Source organism: Melanotaenia boesemani, chromosome 14 (genome assembly GCF_017639745.1).
Source record: "Melanotaenia boesemani isolate fMelBoe1 chromosome 14, fMelBoe1.pri, whole genome shotgun sequence".
NCBI lineage: Eukaryota > Metazoa > Chordata > Actinopteri > Atheriniformes > Melanotaeniidae > Melanotaenia > Melanotaenia boesemani.
This window is the reverse complement of record NC_055695.1, coordinates 9,739,784-9,762,065: the sequence shown is the minus strand read 5'-3', so window position 1 is coordinate 9,762,065 and position 22,282 is coordinate 9,739,784. Positions and strand designations below refer to the sequence as shown.

The window sequence follows — 22,282 nt, the reverse complement described above, 5'->3', positions numbered from 1 at the left end:
AAATGTTTTTCACATTAAATACTTCAATACTTCTAGACATGTACACTGATGTTTTCTGTTTCTTAATCATTTTATTTTTTATTTATTTTGATCTATTTTACAAAACAAATGATAAAATGATATGTAATCCTAACCCTATATAACTATTCTATGAAAATATTACCGTATCATTTTCTTTTCCTGTTTATCACCGAGTCAAACTTGGTAATTACAACAAATGTGTATTTACTTATTTTACAGTGTGTGGCAGCATATTAAATAACTCACTGATGTCCACTGAAGTGGCTAATTTACCATCATTATCCATGCATATACTAGAAAACACCTTTTTAAATATGTGTGCACTGTACAGGGCTGGGTATCGTCACAAATTTATTATCAGATTATTTTGATTTGATTTCGATTAAATCTGATTCAACTCAATATCGATTAATTTACAGCAGATTATGTAACACCACATATTTTTCTTGAATATTAAAGACATTCTTATAACTTTGTTTTATTTATATAAAACACTGAGTGTGTTTACTTGTCAATTAAAATTTGTTATCTGGGAGTAATTGGATTACTGTAATAATCTGATCTGACACATCTATTTTTGAAATACCGGAACAATACAGTGTTTCCCCAGATTCAGAGCTGGAAATGCTGTGATGAAAAATAATAAAAACAATAAAACCTTCAGGAGAACAAAAGGGAAACTTTTTAAATGTCCTGATGAAACCGTTTCAGTTGCTGGAGTCGCTCTAAATATTCTTAGAGTTCAGATCTCAGACTATTCGACTATTCCTTCAGTGATGGTAGATTCGCTTGTTCAGCTGTACACGTTGCCATGACGACCGTGATGCTGTCGTGTAGCAGCAGAGCAGGAGAAATACTCAATCTGCGCCTCACTGAAGCAAGATGCTTCCATCTTCATCTGTTCGACAGAATTTAGAAAACTCTCATATTTTTGACCGGTTTTCAGGTTGACGTGTTTTCTGACACGTGCACTCTGTCCTCTAACGAAAACCTGTGTGTGTGCATGTGTTTGTGTGTGTTCTCATTGCCGTGGACACAGAGCTGCGGAGACTCGTGGCAGGTTGTGGCAGCTGCAGGAAGTCCCACTGCTACAATTTGAGCTGCTGTCTGTTGCCAGATGAAGATCAGCAGGTAAAGAATAAAATCTGGGGTTACTTTTACATCCCTCAAAAGCACAAATCTGTCCCATTGCAGGAATATTTCATCAGAAGCTGTGAAAGAATAGAAGTCTGAAACTAGCAAATCTAATCTATAAGTTCACATCCCTTCATATGCGTTGATGGGCGTGGTTTCCCATGCCTGCAAGGCGAGGACTGGTGAGGACCCATCTGTTTGCATCTGGAGGGAGGGGCTGTGGGGTTTTTAAAAATTTCTCATGAGGTAAATAACCTCTCTATGTCATGAAAAACATAACCTGGTTTTATCCTGTAGAGGGCGTTATGAGCCATTTTTTACCCACAAAATCACATTAAAAAATTTTTTTTCAACAGTATATGTGATTTTCATCACCATTAAGTAATACTGTGGTGTTTACAGCTCAGAAAACACAATTTTGGGTGCACTACCCTTTTAAGAAAATTATGTATATCAACCTGAGAGTTATAATTAGGTGTTTTCTTATGCATATTGACTGTTTTGAACACGAGCATAGAGATAGAAATAGAATGTGGCTGTAACTATTTTCATTGAAAGTTAGAATACTAAACCACTAATATTAGATACTCTATAAAAAGTGCTTAGATGTTGATGTAGAATCAGTTTATTTTATGGGTAATTTTTTTACTTGACTATATCAATATCAAGAAAGCTTCTGTTAATTTATATGAGGTAGAATGTGATAACTTTTTAGCTAATGTGAATATTTCAGCAAAAATAATGAGTCAGCCAAACACACTTCTTTTGCTTTGTTTTTTTTTTCTTCTTCTTTAGTTGTGGCATGATCATAGTAACACAGTTCTTTAAATGAGAGGCTACACAGACAAATCACTAAAGTTTAAATTCCAACACACAAGCACAAAGTGATGAAGTTATTTAACAGCATTGGGGTCATTGTTTGTCTGTCTCTTTTCGTGAAACAACGATAAAAGATAATACAAAAATTAATTTCAAACACCTCTTTATCACCGTTTCGTTTTTTTTCAGTCAGTTATTTTGGCAAATCAAACACTTGTTTTACATTGAACTTCTGGTCATGGCACTAACACTCAGAAACCTTTGAGTACCTTTTATCTTAGTACAGGAAACACCATAAACTTCACCCCTCAACATCAGAGTACCTTTACATAATCACATTGTAATCTTAAAATGACTTTCCTCTATTAGGCTTTTCAAAGGGGTTTAAACTTGTGAAAGAAATAAAACAAAAAAATAAAATGAAATAAAAATTCTCTACACTTATAAAAGCATCAGAAATAATATCCAGGCAGCAGAGATTTATCATGAAAGCAAGATCTGCTTGACTAAAACATCTGGTGTGTATTTTACATGAAACTTTACATTTTAAAGATTTTAAACATATTTTGACAAAAGTCTGGATGAGCCTTCAGCAGAAAGTTCGGTTTGGTTTCTGATAATGATGCCTTGCTTGATCCCTTTATATTTTATCTTGAGTAGTTCACTATACAATCTCTTCCTCCAATGTAGAGAACATGAGGTAATAATGTTTGACAGGGATGTGACTGTCTGAACAACCAGGGTGTGTTTGATCACACTTGCATCATTGCTGCATGCTGGCATCCTCTGCAACATTACAACATTATAAACTACAAAACCAGATAGCTTAATTTTTGGCAGCATATCCTGATTCAGTTCCCCAAATGTTCCATCTAGTGAAGAACATATAAAATGTGTTGTATATACATCATAGAGTAAAACACAATTTATCACCCATGCTGTACTGTGCATCACACTGCAGTCTTCACAAATACGTTTGGTAACAAAATATGTTCATTCAGCCCACAATTAAGTCCTGACATACAAAATATTATACAACTTACGTATGACATTCACATATCTGAGCTATGAACATGTAAAGTTTCACCTGGAAAAGTGGTCTTTGCTATTATGTGTTCATTTTGACGACAAAAAGCAGGGTGAACACACAGAGCCTGGGTTCAAACTGAGTCACATTAGGGGTCATTTGGGAGGAGGTAGAAGAGGGACATGGCCTCATGTTAGTTTGCATTTTAAATGAAAGCCTTGTTCTCTCAAAGTGAGACAAAGAGATCGGACAGAGATGAGAGTAAAACTGGCAAGTGCTGCAAACATATTTATAAAGACAATCATACACTGTGCTTCCCTGACAGCAGCTTTGGTGTCATTTCAACCAAACTTCACAGAGATACTGTGGGAAAATGTGACCCCAAACAGGATCTTAACCTCCTGAAACCACAGTCTGTATTCATGACATTCATTTTGCTCTTACATAAAATCTTTGTTAGCTCTGATTCCTCTCTGATATCAGTCTGAATCCAAGTGGGGGTTCACTGTCCTGGAGCATAGGGCCAGCTGATGGAGCTTCCTGATAGCTGCATGTCTCGGATCAGAGTCTCAATGGGCGTCTTGCCCACCAGCCTCATGAAGAAAAGCTGGGAGATGAGATTTGCTGGCACGGCACGCAGAGCGGGGAGGCGCAGCAGTAAGCGGCCGAAACGCTGAGGCTGGTTGGGATACTGCAGCCTCTCATACTCAGTAAGGGCGACTTGGGCCTTCTCCTGCAGGGACTCTACATGGGCTGGGTCTGTCAGACCACATGCATCTGTAAGGTAAAGAAATCTGATTGTTCTGTGTTTGACACCTGTGGCTTCCATCAACTGATTTTTAATGTATTCATTCACATAAATTTTAAGTGTTCATAAGGAATCATGTCACATCCTGAGTAAATATGTTTATTTGGTTTCTCAAACAAGAAAAGATTAATGTCACTTCTTTATGTTTCAGAAATTCTAGTAGCTAACAGCCAGTAACTGATTAGCATAACTTACAAATACTTGAAACATAGGGAACATCAAGCACACTGTCCAAAAAAAAACAAATGTGAAAGGAAAATGTGTAGGACCCATAACCACACAGTGTGCTAATTGTCATTCATACACTTTCTTCTTCTTATTATTATTTTAAGAGCTTTAAAGGGTTTAGAAATGTATAAATTGGGTTTTATTTTGTTAGCTGTAGACAGAACCAGTTAAGTTGTTTCAAAGTGTTTTTGGTCTTATACAAAACCTGGTTGTGGTTTTGTATGTAATTGGCACTAATTGTTGATGATATTTTCATTATTACTTAGTTGATCATTTTATCCAGAAATAAAATCATTTAAAGTTGGAGATTCCTTTGATTTGTCTCCCTTCAGGAGGTCAGAGGTCAACCCTTGCATCAACACTTCCTTGGAAATGGTAGGGTTTTGTTTCTGTGAAACTTTAAACACTTTCTAAAACCCGTTTTTCTTCTTTTTTTTCCTTTAAGTAAAGAAATCGGGGTTCAGGTCACATTACAGATATCTAAATGCACTAAATCTTTAGTCATCTACAAAACTTACCTGGGGAAAAGAGTGCAATAGCTTTAAGGCAGCTGTACTCAGCTGAGTCCACCTGCAGCCGGTTCAGCTTATCCACTTGGTCTTGAAAAACCCTGACCTGATCCATGAAGGACACCACACGTTCAGCAGACATGGGCGATGAATGAAAGCCAGCTGCTGCCAGCAGAGGAGCCATGTGCAGAGGCAGAGCAGACTGAGCTGCATTCAAGATGAACAGCTCACTCCAACTCAGCCTCAGCAGCGCCACCTGTGGAATGAGACAGTAATTAGAAGTCTGTTGGAGCAGTGTTTGCCTGCCTACTGGTGCAAATATTGCCAGAATATTAATTACTGGCAATAATCTTTTGCGCCTTGGGCTAATGTGCTCAACTGCTCTCAAACTCCCACCACTACAGACTGAGAACTGCTGGTATACAAATAGCTGAGCATATTTTATGCACTTCATTTCTCCATAAGATTTGATTTTTGGAGACTTGGATTAAGTTCTGCTAGTACAAATAAGCCATGTGCAGTGATATGTGATACATCAGAAAAATATATGAAGTGTTTTGTATTTAACATCTCATAACTGGTTTTGCTTTGAGCTAATAGTTGCATCTAAGAGGGTCTCAATGAGTGAGTTGGAAATTTTTTAAAAAGCATTATTTTGCAGTTAAAAGGTACAACGCTTATAATATTCAGTCATGAGAAATTTTTACACTGACCTGCTCTGAGACTGGGAGTTCTGGGAAGTATGGGATGTTTCTAGCCCACTCAATGGTGCTGAAGAGGAGGCGGGCTGCCAGCTCACAGATGCTGTCGATGCCCATAACAGAGGCTCCGCTAGCAGATGCTTGCATCTGTGCCTGGCTGTATGGGGCCCCATATCGGTTGCTGGGGTACGGTTCAGCCCGCAGGAGCTGGGAGATGAGCTCTGACACTGGCTGCCCATTAAAATAGTCTGCTCCAATGTGACCTGGACCTGCACCTCCAACCCCTCCAGACAGGGAGTTTGGACTGATACCTGAGTGAGATGGAGGGATGCGACCTCGCTGGACAGCTGCAGAGAAACACACAACAAATTTAGAGACTGAAAACCCTCTTCACTCAAGGTGTTGTCTCAAAAGAAATCCATAGAAACTTCATACCTTTTAACGCATGCTTCATATTTATGAATATATATACATTTAAACCCAAAGTACAGTACTTTGTGTAGGCTTTGTGCATGATTTTTGGGCTGATTTAAGTATAAATTCTGGATTGGACTGAAAGTACTTTATCACTGACTTGATTTGAAAATTAGTGTAGGTAAAGTAAAAAATTTCTTTACAGCTGCTGCAGAAGGAGCTCTTGCACTACTGTAACACTACCCCCAACAGTACCCCCAAATTATGTGCTTACTTAGGTGAACACACTTTGTTGACACTTTTGTCTCAGCTGACCCTTTATACTGTATAGTTATTTCACAGAAAATGTCTCCTACTTTAGTCCCTGGTTGTCTAAAAAGGGTTGTTTTGTGTATTTAGTTTCATATTAGCAGAAATAATGTCCAAATTGTAATCATCATCGAGAAAGTTTAGGCATTAAAGCGATATTTAGATTAAATAAACTGGTTCTGCTGATCTGTATCAAATTATTTCACACATTACTATTATTACTTTAATTTTATTTTATTTTTTTTATATCTGAGCTGCAAAATAAGGTCATTACTGCCACTGAATAATATCCTGTTGAGAGGAAAAAAGGAAATTGTAAGACTACCTTGATTCAAGCAAATCCTATAACCCCATAATCAAGAACAAGACTTCATAAAATCAAAAATCTAATACCAGCAGCACACACTGAATGCCTTCCTCGGGTTAAGCTGCCCTCCATGTACCAAACTTCTATTTTGAATTACAGCTCTGCTGCCAGAATCATACTTAAACTAGTCTGAGCGGCTGCTTCTCTGACTGGGTTAAAGGTGAAACAGACATTTCCAGGTAATGTGGAAACGGTGCAACCTGCGTCATGGCCTCGGTCAGCATGTATCATTAATAACCAGGCCCAACGTAGCCCCTGGCATGCTGTCATTCAAGTGCACACTATGTATGGCAGAGCGCCTGATGTCCAACTGACTCAAACTGAAATACATTTGGGCTTAGATTACACTAGAGAGTTTTTGTCAAGTGACTTTAATGTGAGACCAGCTTAAAATGCTGATAATTAAGTTTAAAATCCAATTTGGAGATCTCCTCTTTAAATGATTTATCAGCCCAGACTAAATCCATGGCTGCAGTGATTAACTGTGTATTCAGATTAGAATCATCAGCAGGAAGAGAAGATGCTCTGATGGTGTTTAGATAATTCATGTGGGATCATTAACTTGCTTGTTTTTCCTGTTATGGTGCTGAGTATTAAACATGGTTGCCTTCAGTTACCCTACAGCTCTGTAGCTGCAGGGGCGCCAAGCAGCAGAGTGAAAACATGTTCTGGTTGACAGTATAAATACTGTGCTTGGATCACTGGCAAATGTCAGGTGTTTCTATGTGAGCATTCTCTTTGGATCACCTATTTCTAAGATTCATGTGCTAAGATACGTGTTTCTGTAGCATTAACCATTCTGTCATTTCTCAGATGCTTTTAATCTCAGTACTGGAAAGTAACAGGGAGTATTTATATGAGTGTTGTCCTTCATGTACACTTGTAATTTACATCACTATACTTGCACTCAACAAAAAGTCAGTGATTAAAGTCAAACTTCTTCCTCTTACATAAAAGGATATAACTTAATGAGTAATGCAAATGCAAAAAGAAAAAAAAATATATTAATCCCAGCAAATTATAGGATGATTGGTGTTTACCTGGTGGTTTAATTAACCTATTGTGATGAAACCATATTAACAAAGGCTTTAGAAATGACCAAAACACTCAATTTAAAACCAAACATTTAAAGGTGATTAAAATGTTAATGTTATATGATAACTAAATGCAAAGAGGTCGCTTTACACATTAACTTAACCTTTAAAAGTACCTGTTAGGTTTTCAAATTTAGGTGGGGAATCTTTTATGAATCTACTGACAAAAACACTTTTAACCTGCTGTGTATGAAGGTCTGATACCTTCTTTGCGCATCCCAACTCTGAAACACTTCTTTAGACGACAGTATTGGCACTGGTTTCGGTGATGCTGGTCGATTTGACATTCTCTGTTTGATCTGCAGAAAAGAAACAAATCATTAAGGCAATAAGAAAAAAATAACTCTTTACTTATATCCTAATATATGATAGAGCTTAAAATAGCTTTGAAAGTGAAATTTGCATGTTCACGTCTGACTTTGCTCTTTCTCTCCCCTGTGATGAGTGAACTGCTTGAGCTGGTGTGGCTGAAAAGCTATTGAGACTGTGACCTTTGTAAATCATCTGTGTTACACACCCTTGTGTTGCTTTTTACAGCAGGCTGAGCTCTGCCAACATTTCACGTAGAACCCATTTAAGGCCCAGATGTGAAAAATTAACAAAAAAGACATCTTCTATTCCAAGTTAATGCATTATTATGTAGAAAGAAACAACTAAATTCAGTAGCTAAGAGAGGAGTTAGTGACAGCAGATAGCTGAGCTGCAACATAATGTTCCTGCAGTAAAGAATAATGGGAATGTTGACCTTCTGAGGCAATCCGTCCTCACATGACAAACCTTCAGGGCTTCGTTTCTGTTTTTTTTTTTTTTGTCTTCTTTTTTTTGTTGAAGGGCTGTTTGTTGAAGGCTGGAAGATATCCTTGCTCACAAATAAATGGACTTATCTACTGTGAATTTCTACAGCAGCCTATCAGAAAAGCTTACTCTGACCTTTCTTATGTGGCATTTATTAGCAGCATAGAAGCACTTAATAAATTATCAAGAATGCCAAACTTGTGTCAAGATCAAAAATTGTTTTAATTACTATTATAACATTAAAAGACACAATAAAATGCTTCTATTATGTTTATTACACATGATTATTGTAAAGTCTTGTGAAAATAACATTGAAGTTTGTCAGAAAAGTGGAAAAAGATGTAATATGTGTCTGGCATAATTTAACATTTTGGAATCCAAGCAAAATACAAATTTAGAAGTAGCCTTTACCTGCAGGAGTAGCTGAGGTTTCTCCTGATGCTCCTCTTGAAGAAGCTCTTGCAGCCCTCGCAGGTGAACACACCGTAGTGCTTCCCACTGGACTTGTCTCCACACACCACACAGTCAACCACGCAGGCCTTGTCCTCGTCCCCAACATCCACATCGCTGCTCCCAGCATGGGGTGACCCATCCTCCTCCTCCCTCCTCAGGTAAGCCTTATCCCCAAGTCCATTAGTGTCCCCATTGGGGTTGCCCCATCCCCCGCTCACCATGGCCATATTCTCTTAGAAACACAGCCCTGTAAGTGAATCATACACAGACCTACCCCGTTCCACCGGCTTCACACTGCCCTCAAAGTCTAAGGAAATGATTCCAAACTCAAAGACTGGGGCGGTGGGTTTGAATTAAAGACAGGTTTTAGCCCAAAAAAATATAGACGTAGATGAAAAATTTGTTCCGGACTCGCCCGTGTTGACCTTTCTCCCCTTTGCCGTCTGGCTGGGCTGACCCGGAGGTCCTTCCACTGCTGTTTTCCCTCTCTTCTTTAATCCTGCTACTCTCTCTGTTCTTGTTTGTCCCCCCCTCTGTTTTCTTCCCCTGACCTCTGATCAATGGCTCCTGAGCTCTGAGAAAACTTTAGACACACATTGAGTGGTTCAGAGTTCAGGCAGGAGAAAAGGGTGCAGCCCTGCTCTTTTCACAGGAAACTATAAATTACACTTTGACTCCCTCTCTATTTTTCCCTCCCGCTCACTTTCTTTCTCCGTCTACCCCGTAAAGAAAAAATAGCCTCACCTATCCCTCAGCATGGTGAAGAGGGACAAAACAGAGTTGCTCTTGAGATGAAAAAGACACTCTTCTCCTTTCTTTCAGCACACGACTTTTTCTTAGGTAGACAGGCATGCGAGAGGAAAATAAAACAACTCTCCCCACTCTCCTTCAGGCAGGGTTAAACTGCCCTGCCCTCTCTCCGACTTATGAACTAGTCCAACCAGTTCTTGTCGTGCTCATGTGCTATCTGCTGATCTGAGGCAGTTCTAGTCCAGACTCACTCTTGACTTGTCAAGGCTTTTATAAAAGCAGAGTGGATGGCCATGAAGAGGAGAGGAAGATATTTTGCTTTTGAAAGCTGGTACTCGGTGCTAAAAGATGGAGTTAATTTGGGAAATTATAAATTCTTTTCTTACTTAAGCTGAGAAGTAAGAAGAGATGACTACTTCAATATTTACATACCTATTCTTGCTCAGAAACACTTTTGGACCCCATCAAATAATCAAAATAATCCTCTTCTTTCTCTCCTAGAATAACACCTTGATGATTTCTTAAGCAGCAAAGTTTCCCAAAGAAGTCGTCCTGCTTTTGTTTCTGTGATCAAAGTCAGTTTCCTTGTGGTCCCGTCAACTCCTTCAAAGCCTGTGGGGTCAGAGGATCAAATGTCACAGAAAAATATACCAAAACAAAAGCAGAGCTGAGAAATCTCCTTAGTCACAGTTGCTTCTTCTCTCCAAAAGCTTCACAAAGTCGTGTCTTCCTTTTCCATTTCTTGATTTGTCAGTGCTTGTCCATCCCGCTGTTACAACCAGAGGCCAGAACCTTTCTGCAATCCCTGTCAGTGAGTCAGAGTGTACTGTTGCACTCTTTACTATTCAGCTTGTTCCTTCTTTCTTTTTTCCGCCTTTCTTTCTGCTGGCCCAGGCAGGAATAAATTAGGCAAACAAGCACAGGAAAAACACAGTCACAGAGGCTTTAGAGAAAGCCAGACGCTGCAGCGGAGAGCAGCCCAGAGATAGCCTCCTCTTTCTCTGCTTCGTTCCTTCCTTTAGGGAGAGTGAGCGTGTGTCTGTGTGCTGAGGGATTTGACACTGCTATTCAAGCCCTGCTGTTGCCATGGCACTGGATGCCTTATAAGGCCAGTAGAGTCAAAGAGCATAGAGTGGGCTGCAGTCACACGCACACACACACACACACACACACACACACACACACACACACACACACACACACACACACACACACACACACACACACACACACACACATACACACACACACATGCACACAGAAAAAATGCTGGACTGCCTGACTGGCTGCCTGTTTCCCCCCTGACCCCGGGCCAGCCTGGGAGCACGGGGGAGTTAACCTCAACGCTGCCATAAGACAAAGAAGAAGTGGCGGAGGGGCGAGTGCACAGCACTCATGTTCTTCACTCTGCTCTAATCCCAAAGACCTCCTCCGACTCTGTTGACCCAATAATAACAGAGAGTGCCTGTTGTTGTTGAGCAACTTGTCAAAAGGTTATATGATACACTGCTGGCTCCTTTTCACACCTGCCGCACACACTCAGGTCTGTGTGAAGGATGCCGCAGATCAAATGGCTCTAACTCTGTTTTTATACATACATCCAGAAAGAGATTTTTTTTTTTCTGCTTTGTTCATATAGCTGGTTTAACCCTTCATGATGTGTGCTATATGCCAATGTTTCTGTACTTATTGTATACGCAGACACATGTCACTAGCAATACATAGTGAGATGCAAAGCGTATAACACTTCTCTTGGGTTTTCATGGGAATTTCACACAAGCATTCTTTCTTACAGGACACAAGTCAGAACAGGAAAATGTTGCTACTTTATACTTATAGAGACCTACGACACTATTTCAAACATTTTCAGCCAAAGACCCCAGTATCACCCCAATCTTGTTGCATTGTGACACTTTGTGAGGATCATGCGTGGTTATAAAAGGCTTCATTTCATACTAGACCATAACCTTTAAACAGTGAGCGAGATTGAAAAACACAAAACAAAAAGGCAACCCTCCCACCCCCCACCCCTCACCCCTCCCAACTAGGGTCCATGAAAAGAAAGTGAATCCACTCACACCCCTCCAGCCTTCACATGCAGACTTGTTTGTAAGATGATGAGGCACATGCTTGCATCTAGATCAGATCAGATGCAGATAGGCCACCTGCTTGTTGCCAGAGTAATTAATCTCACATGTACAGGGACTTGTGACTTATTTGTATGTGCATTTGAACATACATTTGCTAGTACCGCAGGTTACGCAAAAAATGGTTCACATGGTTTACAAACCTTGCATTAGACACACAATGGCAGTGAGTTGATTTTCTCTCCATAGGGACTCCTTTCTATCAAGTGAGCAGCTGAATGTTTCAGTCATGTCTAAATTACACAGGTGGTGCTTTTTCATAAGATTTTGTACCAGGAATCTGACAAAGCTGTACCTAGTAATATCTGTACATCATTTTATATACGTCACAAATCTGAACTGCAGCAGTCAAAATAGCAGATGTACGTGCACACAGTCGCAGTGGTTTATTTTGGCAAATGATCAGCTGTTTTGAGGACCCAGAGATCGTGTTATTAAATATAGATATAACAGCACTGTCCAAACGTTTCTCCACTATAATAATAACAATCAGCTACCATTAGTCTTTCTTCTCAGCATCTGAGCTAAAAAAAACAAGAAAAACTGTTTTTTTTGTTTCTATTAATTTCCAACCAACTACCACATTTTTGTTTTTACAATGAAATGTGCATGCCACTTTATATGAATTTCTTAGGGCTAAACTACATGCAGTTAAAAGAAACTTCATTTGACCCATCTTTAAATAACTGAATACTGTTGCTTTAACAGATTAATGATTCCATGATGTCTGATAGGGATTTAAGTAGCAAAAGAAGGTGACGGTCTTTCCATTATAAAAGCCCTTTCTTCTCTCTTCACTGATGACCTCAGTAAACATGTTTTCAATGTGTTAATGGCCTCAATCAATCATTTACAAGTTTGCTCTAATGCAGTATATTCTTCACATTACATGGAGTATACATTGGAGAAAAGTTACTTTGTGAATGGCAGACTCCTGAGTCAACATGCAATCATTTCCCCAAACAAAATGCAGATACCAAAATAGCTGAGTTAAAGGCTTAAAAGGGAAAAGGTTTCAATAAAGCAAAACTAAACATTAAAAAATACTCCAGAGGCAAAAACACAGACATAGCATGGACTACATCTAACTAACAGCAAACAGAACGGCCTGGCAAAGAAGAACCAAACCTAATGGACTTAAATACACTGAAGGACAAACTAGACACAGGTGAAGTGAATGAGCAAATCAGACCAGGTAAACTAATGAAAAGGAAACTGAAAGCAACACAGGACAAACATAAGCTTAAATACAAGAAACCAAGAACCTAATCCATCAACCTAACAAAAACCAAGAACATGAACCAAAACACTGACAGTAAACCAAGAACATGAAACATGAACATGACAGTACCAAAGAACATAATCCTTGGATCGTGACACAGTAATAGTGAACTAAATATGCAACTATTTCAACTGCAGATAGAAACTGCATGAGTCTTTTTTTTTCTTAATGGACTTGGTGGTAGCAACAAATGTATAATTACAGCAGCATGATAACATGCACATATTGAGTCTGTCTCACAAATCTAGCTGTATTTTTCTCCCAAAAATTATCTATCGTCTTGGCAGTCAGCAGAGTTCCTGAGGAATTCCTGGCCTGCTTTTTCTGCCATACCAACAGCTTTGTCATGTGAAGGTCTCCATGAAAAGAGCAGGACAAAATAAACAATCAGAGCCTCCAGCCAAGGTTTCCAATGGCAGCCTCCAAACACAGGAGAAAGAAACACACACACAATTATTTCAAACACAGTGAAGTATTCACTGCAGCTTCCAAGCATGCCTGGTTTACAAAGCTTCCATGCACCAAAAAAGGTTTGCTCATCACATGGTTTTACAGGAATTCCCCCCGAATGACAAAACATGTGGTCCCTGTGGTCTTCAAAGGAACTTGTTTTCTCTCAGAGGAAGCACAAAAGCCAAAAGGGCAAGAATTAGAAGCTGATTAAAAGGCTGTCAGGAAAGAGAGGATCTCAGTTTTTTGTCAGTAAGGTTTTCTTAGCTTTGTAATGTGAGCTTTTGGTAACTTTAACCCACATCCGTCACAGCAGGACTCTTTGTGCATGGGTAAGTCTTTTGTTTGGTTAAGAGGTTATCAGGGACTATGTTAAGCTGCTGTAAGTTGAATTAGTGCTTTCCTTTAAGCTGTACCTGTGTATTGCCAGAGGTCTGACCTTGGTGCCATTCGAATATAGTTTTGGTTGCTGATCACACTTACAGTACGCACAGTGGGTTTGTTAAGTCTAAAGACCATCATAGAGTTATGTTTACAGGCTACACTTTTTAAAAGAGTGTACAACAAAAGTAATAAAAATGATAAAGATTAATTCAAAGACAATACAAGAATAAAAAAGAATGAGCTCTGCAGTGAATACAATAACACTTTATGCTCCATAGTTTGCTTTGTTATGTGGTAAAATATTCACCAATGGTTACTAATTATTGCTGGCTCATCCTCATTCTCCATCATCTCAGGCAATTATCTTCAAGTGGTCAAATATAGCAACAATTTGCAAAGTTGCCACTAATTTAATTGGAATTTGTTAGAGTGAACAAAAACATCTATTTCTTAGTCTCTGAGGAAACTAGAAACATGACTTAGAAACCATTTGGGAAGTTAGATGTTTGGATATAACCTTTATCTGTATAGTAATAAATATATCTATATATTTCTTTATTGAATGCTTACCTGCAAATATGATAAAGATTTGTTCATGACTCGAAAGGGAGGAGTATGTAAACATCCCCTCTGCATGGGTTAAATGTGTAATTTCCTTTAGAGTTTTTATCACTCTCACTAAAAATTAAGTTAATGACAGGAAAGAGGTCTATTTATATTATAATTATACAATAAAATGATAGGAATGATAAAAATGTCCTTCACAGCTTTTCTAGGGAGATTCGGCAAGGAGATATGTTTTCTGCAATCTCTGCATGGACTTGTACACAAGTATGTTTAATGCTGATGGAGGAGAATTACAGTAAAGACCGGGTGACTGTGCTAATCCAGGTAGCATTATTTCAAGTTAAGCTTAGCTTTAGTTAAATGTAAAATGTACTTGGTAACATATTAAGCATCTCTTAGTACTTGTAATAAAAACCTCCTTGTGACCAAAATGTAAATGGTAAAAGGGTCAAATTGAATAATTAGATCTGCAAGATGTTTGCAGCACTTGTTGGATTCAATTTGATAAACATTAAAAGTGACTAATGGATAAAAATGACATCTGCTGACCAGTAACAACAAAACTAAATGACGTCACAGTAGTCTTAAGAGCTTGCTGAATTACATTTTGGCATTTCAGTGTTTATTTAATTTAAAACCAAATGATAATAAACAAGCTCCCTTTTTTTCTGCTCATGGATGAATTTGTCTTCCTGGAGATCATTCAAAGATTTATAAACAAAAACTGACTTGGCAAAACTGAAGACATGGTTTAATTGCTGCCTATAATGCTTAAAAAACAGAAATTGATACTTTAAAAAATCTAATAAAACAGGTTTGCAGGTTAAATACAAATCACAGAGTGCTTGGGTGAAGTGGATGGTATATCACTGACTTTCCATCATCTTGTATTTTTCCTCTGGCTGGTTTGCAGGTTTCAAGTGTGAGGTTAGAGTAGGAGAGTCCATGTAAGTGCCCCTCTGAGTAAGTACAGAACATATGTGCCTTACATATCTGTAAGTCTGTGTGTGTGTGTGTGTGTGTGTGTTTCCTCTTTGAACTGCAGGTCAGGAATGCAGCTGCTCTCAGCGTGAAGTCGACTGTGGTGGAGTCTGTGCATTCTCCACACAGTCAGGAGTCCAGAGTCGTCAGGCTGAAACCAACAAACCTTCACTATACTCACCTGAACACCGTATTACAGGAACAAGAACATCTGACCAACCTTTTAAAGTCCTTAGGTTGGCAATGTTTTGTTTCTACTTTAACTTTTCTTGACCCTTACAAAACACATTAGATATAGTCTGAAAACCCAGCTGTAACAGTGGATGCACAGAGTTACTGGTTCTCATTCAATTCTGTCCATTGCTTATCAAAATAACTGTAAAATGGCAAAATGCTGAACTCTAGCCTTCAAAACAGCAGTCCAAAAGCACTGGTGAGTTTATTCAGTCCACCATTCATACATAGTCCAGATATTCATACTCAACTATAACCTGTATTTGATACTATGAAATGTAGCTTTAGTGTTGGCTGAGTGTGGGATGTACAACTGGAATTTGACTTAGTCAGTGTCTCTCCAATTATATTTTTTGTTATAAAATTATTTTGTTGGGTCGTATTAGCTTAAAAATGAGTTTCTAGTGGTTTGACAAGCTAAATTATGCTTCTATTACTTTACACAAACAATCCTGCTTAAATATTAAAGGTTTTTAAAACATTGCAAGGCTGTGTGGTGGTATGGTTAGCACTGTTGTCTCATAGCACGTAGGTTCTTGGTTTGAACCTTGGCTGAGGTCTTTCTGTTTGGAGTTTGCATGTTGTTCCCATGCAGAGGATCCCATGGATTTTAATAAATCCAAAAACATGCACGTCAAGCTGATTAGTATTTCTAAATTCAATATGAGCATGGGTGGTTGTTTGGCCCTGTAATGGACTGACGACCTATCCGGGATGTACCCTACCTCTTGCATGGTATAGGCTCCAGCCCCTTCTGCATTGGATTAAATGGGTATAGCAAATAGGAGGATGAAGCGATATTTATTGTGTCTCTGGCATCAGAGGGAAAATAAATGACAATATGAGTATAAAACTGAGCTCTCTCTCTCTTTTCAGCATGTGTTTGATAAATTTAGCCAATAAAATGAGGGGGGATTGCACAGCACAGTACTTAATGTTTTTCTTATTCACCAGCTGGGTTTAAATTTGAGATGAGTGAGATGAACCTCACTAAGAGTTGTGCTGAATATTAGCTTGGCAACGTGTTAACTGCATAAGTTAAAGAGCAGAGGAATTTGAAAATCGGGGTTAAACTTTAACTCTGAGGAGTTACTCTGTAAGAACAAGCAAAGGCACATGACTTTATGCTCCTTCCTCATTAGCCCCACTGCCCTTTGGCCCAAAGGCCAGAAGAAAAATCATCTCTCTTCTCTCCCCCTCACAACACTCTGCTCTCCTTGGGCCTTTGACCTCCAGTGAATGACAGAGCAATCTAAAATAAACAAGGCAGTGGAACTGGTCAAGAAAAACATCTGCCAGGGTGACTCCACAGCAACACATAGTGTCCAATCAATATTTGCTCTTCTCTCCTCCCAGGACCTGCTGGAAGTGGTGGGAAACTTCCCATTTGGTGGGTTTAGTTGTCATTTAAATCTTGTGTTCACTATTTGCTAAACAGTTAATTGAGCTGCTCACAGGAGCGGCAGTTTGGTTTTCCCTTTTGGTCTCTCTACAGATGAGACTGAATGTTGAGAGTAACTGATTTAATGTGGACTCTGATATTATACTTAAAAAGTACCGTAACCTCAGCTCGGCTCAAAAAGTACTCTACATTGTCGTCATCATTCATCCATTAATCCATACCAGTAGAGATGACAGACATAGGATCGACTAAAAATGGGGCAAAAAGTGAGACTGTGTTCAAAGGCCAAAGATCATAAACGCATTTCAAACTATCTTTAAAAGGAATCATGTTAAATGCACCCATCGCAGCTGTAATTCCACTTGCAATGGGTATCAGAACAATAAGATTTAGTTTAATAACTAAAAGAAGCCTGAGAACTGTTGTCTGAACCTATATTTCAATCAATTCTACCTGCTAGCCACTTACAAACCATTACATGAGCAGACAACCCAAACAGCTACTGTAGCTAACACAAGGTTATCTGTGGTCAAAATAAAATAATGAAATTAAATGAAAATCTTATTAAATTAAAAGATAATTTTTTAATCATTGAAAGGAAATCAAAATGTTGAAGGTGTTTTTTTAATCATAAATAATAACTAATAATAATCAATAATCATAATCAATCAAAATAATAATCACTTTAACTCTTTCTTTTTTGGGATTTATTGGGCAGACGTGATCTTTTTTGTGACCGCTGAGTATTTAATCTATCATTGTTTACTGTCACTGAAGTTCAACAATATCTGCCTTCTGCCCTCTAATACTTAACTGACACAATAATCTTTGAATATTCAACTCCTGATATGATTTATGGTGGCACCATAACATCAATCAAGAGATTTGAGATTTTCATTGTATCATTGCTTTGATGTGTATGTAAGGCCACAGGGGTCAGCATTGCTTTTAGGCTTTGTTATCATGCCATAATGGAATGCCATGAACAATACATCAAAATAATTACACCAGTGACCTTTATAGCTTTCCATCATTCAGCGTGACAGAGGGAATCTCAGGGAATTTTTTGAATCTAAATTTGATCTTGAAATTAAACTAATGATTTGGACTCCAGCTGTGAGGAGGCTGGTATATTCCCTCAAGCAGTACTTAAAAAGCTAAATGTTTCGCCCTGGGTGTGAAATGATTACCATTGACAGGTTGTCAGTGTTTTGCCAGCAGATGTGAAAGGTGAACCTGTTGTCTTAGCATTTGAAATGACTGACATTTTAAGGCAGGGATTCAAAGTACCTCTACAGTCACAAGTGTTTTATTCTATCCCTAATCATTCACTTCAGTCTCCTGTAAAGCTGTGGGCAATCTGTTGCTCCTTGTTTCTGCCCTCCAGACATTGCCTATGGGTCACTTAAGGTCTTTAGGATGACAGAAAAGTAACATAATCAGCTCAGTGAAGACTACTCAAATGCTTTAATAGAATTAGGTTAAGGCCACTCCCTCAGCCATCTTTACCCTCTGAACACCTCATTGCTGTAATCTACTAAGGTGAGTGACCTCATTAGATCTTCTACTTTGCAGGTTGCTGTGATGCATGTTTATCTTACTGACCTCTAAACACCAGAGTAGTTGTGTTTGCCAAATCTATCACAGGAAAGTACTGAGCTTCACTGAAGTGGGAGTTCAGATTAAATGGCATGAACAAAACACACTCAGTTCATATTATTTGTGTATTTTTTTCTATCTAAATAGACCCTGAAACTTACAGTATTTAATTGATTTAATAATAAAACCGGCTCTAAGTTTCTTCAAGACCAGTTGATCTTATTTGTTGCCGTAAATGGGTCCCAGTCACTGCCTGGAGGATGGAAGGAGCCGTTGTAAACCTGGTGGTTTCTACACTGCCTGGCCAAAAGCAACAAAAAAAAAAAAAAAAAAAAAAAATTAAGTAAGTAGGTATGAACCTCCTATTGGATAATTACTACATGGGCAATTCTGGCAACAAGTTATTTAATCCAAACTGATGCGATCCGTTTAAGAAGGGTCAAATCATTGATATGCATCAAGCAGAGAGAACATCTAAGGAGATGCAAAAACTACTAAAACTCGGTCAAGAACTGTCCAATGCATGATTAAAAGCTAGAAGGATAGTGGGGAACCATCGTCTTCCAGGGAGAAATGTGATCAGAAAAAAATGGTGATCAGTGCTCACTTAAATATTTGGTGAATTTAAACTGAAGAAAAACAACAGAACAACTCAGGGCCATGTTTAATAGTAAAACAAAAACATTTCCACATGCACAATGGGAAGGAAACTCAAGGGATGGAGAATGAACAGCTGGGTAGCCATAAGAAAACCACTAATCAGTGAGGATAACTGGAGGAAAAAAGCTTCAATTTACTAGGGAGCCTAAAGACTGGACTCCAAAGCAATGGCAGAAGGTCGTGCTGTCTGATGAGTCCAGATGTACCCTGTGATGGTAGCATCAGGGCAAATGAAGCTGCAGTTGATCAAGTCTTGGTTCAGCAACATTATTTGCCCAAAGAATGAGGTTAGCTGATCCCCGAATATACTGAATAAGCAGGTTATTCCATCAGTGGATATTTTCTTCTCTGATAGCAAAGGCATATTCCAAGATGACGATGCCAGGATTCATCGGGTTCAGATTGTGAAAGAGTGATTCAAAGAGCATGAGACATAATTTTCACACATGGATTGACCTTTTGTGTTTTTTTTTTTTTTTTTTTTTGGCCAGGCAGTGTAGGTATTGTGCTTTGACTTTGAACTGCAAGAACTCTGTCCAGGGATTTAGTTGCATGTTATTTCCCAACTGTCCCCACTCACTGTCATCTTTCTATATATTTAGACTAAATTTAAAGTCATAAAAAGCTTAAATAAATAATCATAGTTGAGAACAGATCATTTACTCATTTACATAAAAAGGTTTGAACACCAAGAGAAATGCATGTTAACTTAATTGGTGGTTCAACATGAACCACACTGTAGGTGTGAGGGTGAGCATGCATGGTTCTGTCTCTGTGCTGGCCATGCAGTGGACTGATGACCTGTCCAGAGTGTGTACTGTTCTCACCCAGTGTCAGACTTACACAGCCACACAAGCCTGAACAGATTTTTTCTTTATTTTTTTTTTTATTTGCACATCTTGGTACATTTTGTCACTTGGTACATCTGTTGACAATAACTTGGTGCCATTCACTGTTGAAAAGTTAAAAGAAGTCAAAGTGAAAGGGGTATAGGCTATATGTATGCTTTATTTATTTTTTTTTTACCTAACTCACATCCACCCCAGCCATTTTTTAAATTTATTTATTTATTTTGCTTTAGATTGTCTCTGCTTGAATAAAATCTACTTTTTTTTATGATTGGAATTGATTCAGATTAATCAGATTCATTGTTCCTTTGTTAATTTCTTTATATATTTTAAACATAACTAACAACAGTTACTAAGGGTTGGTCTATTACAGATGTGCATGAAGGTTTTCATGTACATAGCTCACCATGTCATTTCCATGTGATTTTGCCAAGAAGATAAACAGTCAAGAATTGTCATTTGTCTAATCTGGAGTCCATCATTAGTCATATTTGCTTTATCTATCAGATGATCTCAGAGGGCCTGAAGCACGCCCTGGTCGGTCCTGCTCTACATGCGAGCTACACCCAGTACAGGTTTCTGTCTAATCTCATAGTGGAACATGTTGAAAATGAAATGAATAAATAAATCATTATATTTCTAATCAAAACACTTTTCTTTAAGGCACTTGTTTTGGCTTGTAGTAGAGCTGCTTTAAATATTATTGCTTGTTCAGAGTAGGAGATAAAAATAGACATTTTTAATTTTCATCAAGCTTATGAAATTTGGGCTTCATACAACTTCTCCATTGACTGACACGCATGCATGCAATCGTGTGACAAGCATGAAAATCACCTTATGTGGACTTACATCCAACATGGTTTTACTTTTATCCTCTGCTGTCTGTGGTGAGGTGGCCTGTTGGCCTGAGATGTTTGCTCTCATTATCTGAGTGGGCGCGAGCACAAAGCGGATGTGGTTGGCCATTTGATTGAGGTCAAAGCTCTTTCGTGCATCTCCAAGCTACTAGCACCTCCTCCAGCCTCCTGACCTCCCCTTGGGCTGACTGGTGTCTAAAAGCTCAAGAGAGAGGTGTTAGGTCAGAGAGGCAGCGTCCCACAGCACAGAGCAGAGAATAGAGGAATAAAGACAGGGGAGGGAGGAAGGGATGAGAAGGGATATAAAGTGACTGTGACAGGTGAGCCAATGACTTTGAGAGAGAGAAAGCATGCAGCCTGTGATCTCTTGGTACAGCTTACAGAGGAACAACTTATCATAATAAGGGGATGGATGCAAAGAGTAAATGAGTGGACCTAAACCCACAGTTCGCCCCCCTCCTCCTCAGTTTGTTGCGTGTGTGCTTATGTCCACCCCCACAGTGATTGACAGCAGCTGCCGTTGTCTAATAATGGTGTGGGTATTTTTCCCAGGCGCTTTAAAACTTCGGTATCAAAAGACTCCTGCAGACTCCGTTACATGTGGGGTTAGAGGTTCAGGAATAAGAAGCCTTTTTGATAAGAAACAAGATTATTAGGGACTGTTTAAGTGCTCATGCTGTTTGACTTTTAAATCACTAATTCTGTCTAATGTGCTTTTGAAAACTACTGTGATGCTACAGCAGGAGCAAGATTATCTAGATTTACATTTTGATGTACAACAAAAGTTAAAACTAGGGTGAAAGTTTGAGGAAGAATGTTTGTAGAAAATATATTTACAAGTCACTGAAATCCAGTTCAGTGAGTCTGTTACTTTAGTACATTTACTCCAATGTTGAGCTTGAAGTTTCTATGTGTTACATTTAGGGGATTTATAGAGCTTGGGAAAGTGATGTGCAGCATAAAAGTGCAAAGTATTGTGAAAGAGTGACATGGAAGTAAAAGTAATGGTGCTGTTCTCATGACTGGTGCAAGCAAATCAACAATGATGCTGAATTAACAAAAGACATCAGACAGACAAGATGTTCATCAAAATTCCCCAACATATGCTGGTGTGTACTTCTTTAGACCGGTGGGTTATATTCTATATATGCATATTATTATTGATTTATATATTTATGCCAACCACACACACACACGGTGCAGGATTGTTGCAGCACAGCTACAGCTGAAGGTGAACCTCAAGTGATTCACAAAGTTTGAACTGGTGTATCTCTACATAAGACATAGGAGAACACCTCTGGAAAGGTTTTATATTGTGGTTTGTTGAGATCACTTGGCCACTTCTCCATCTACTCTTAATTATTTTCAGGTTGGTGCTCTTTTGATTCTTTGTTGAGCTCCTCTCTGTGTGGAATATTTAACCTGATCTTCACCTGGTTCAT

The 22,282-nt window shown here is 38.6% G+C and overlaps 1 protein-coding gene and 1 long non-coding RNA gene across 3 annotated transcripts; one reads left to right on the top strand and one right to left on the bottom strand.

Moving 5' to 3' along the window:
* Positions 1-1,893: 1,893 nt before the first annotated feature.
* Positions 1,894-10,455, bottom strand: nr2f6b (nuclear receptor subfamily 2, group F, member 6b). Of its 2 annotated transcripts, none has more exons than XM_042006642.1 (5): positions 8,638-10,455; positions 7,612-7,730; positions 5,260-5,594; positions 4,556-4,802; positions 1,894-3,778 (listed from the first exon to the last, which is right to left on the bottom strand). In XM_042006642.1, exons 1-5 carry the CDS (start codon positions 8,904-8,906, stop codon positions 3,504-3,506), a joined length of 1,245 nt encoding a protein of 414 aa, XP_041862576.1. In that variant the 5' UTR covers positions 8,907-10,455; the 3' UTR covers positions 1,894-3,503. The 2 variants fall into 2 exon arrangements, with proteins under 2 accessions (XP_041862576.1, XP_041862577.1); XM_042006643.1 differs by having other exon boundaries at positions 7,636-7,730.
* Positions 8,759-16,273, top strand: LOC121653277. Its single transcript, XR_006012774.1, has 3 exons — positions 8,759-8,837; positions 15,173-15,206; positions 15,305-16,273. It is a non-coding gene; the product is annotated as an uncharacterized LOC121653277 (long non-coding RNA).
* The last annotated feature ends 6,009 nt before the right edge of the window (positions 16,274-22,282 follow it).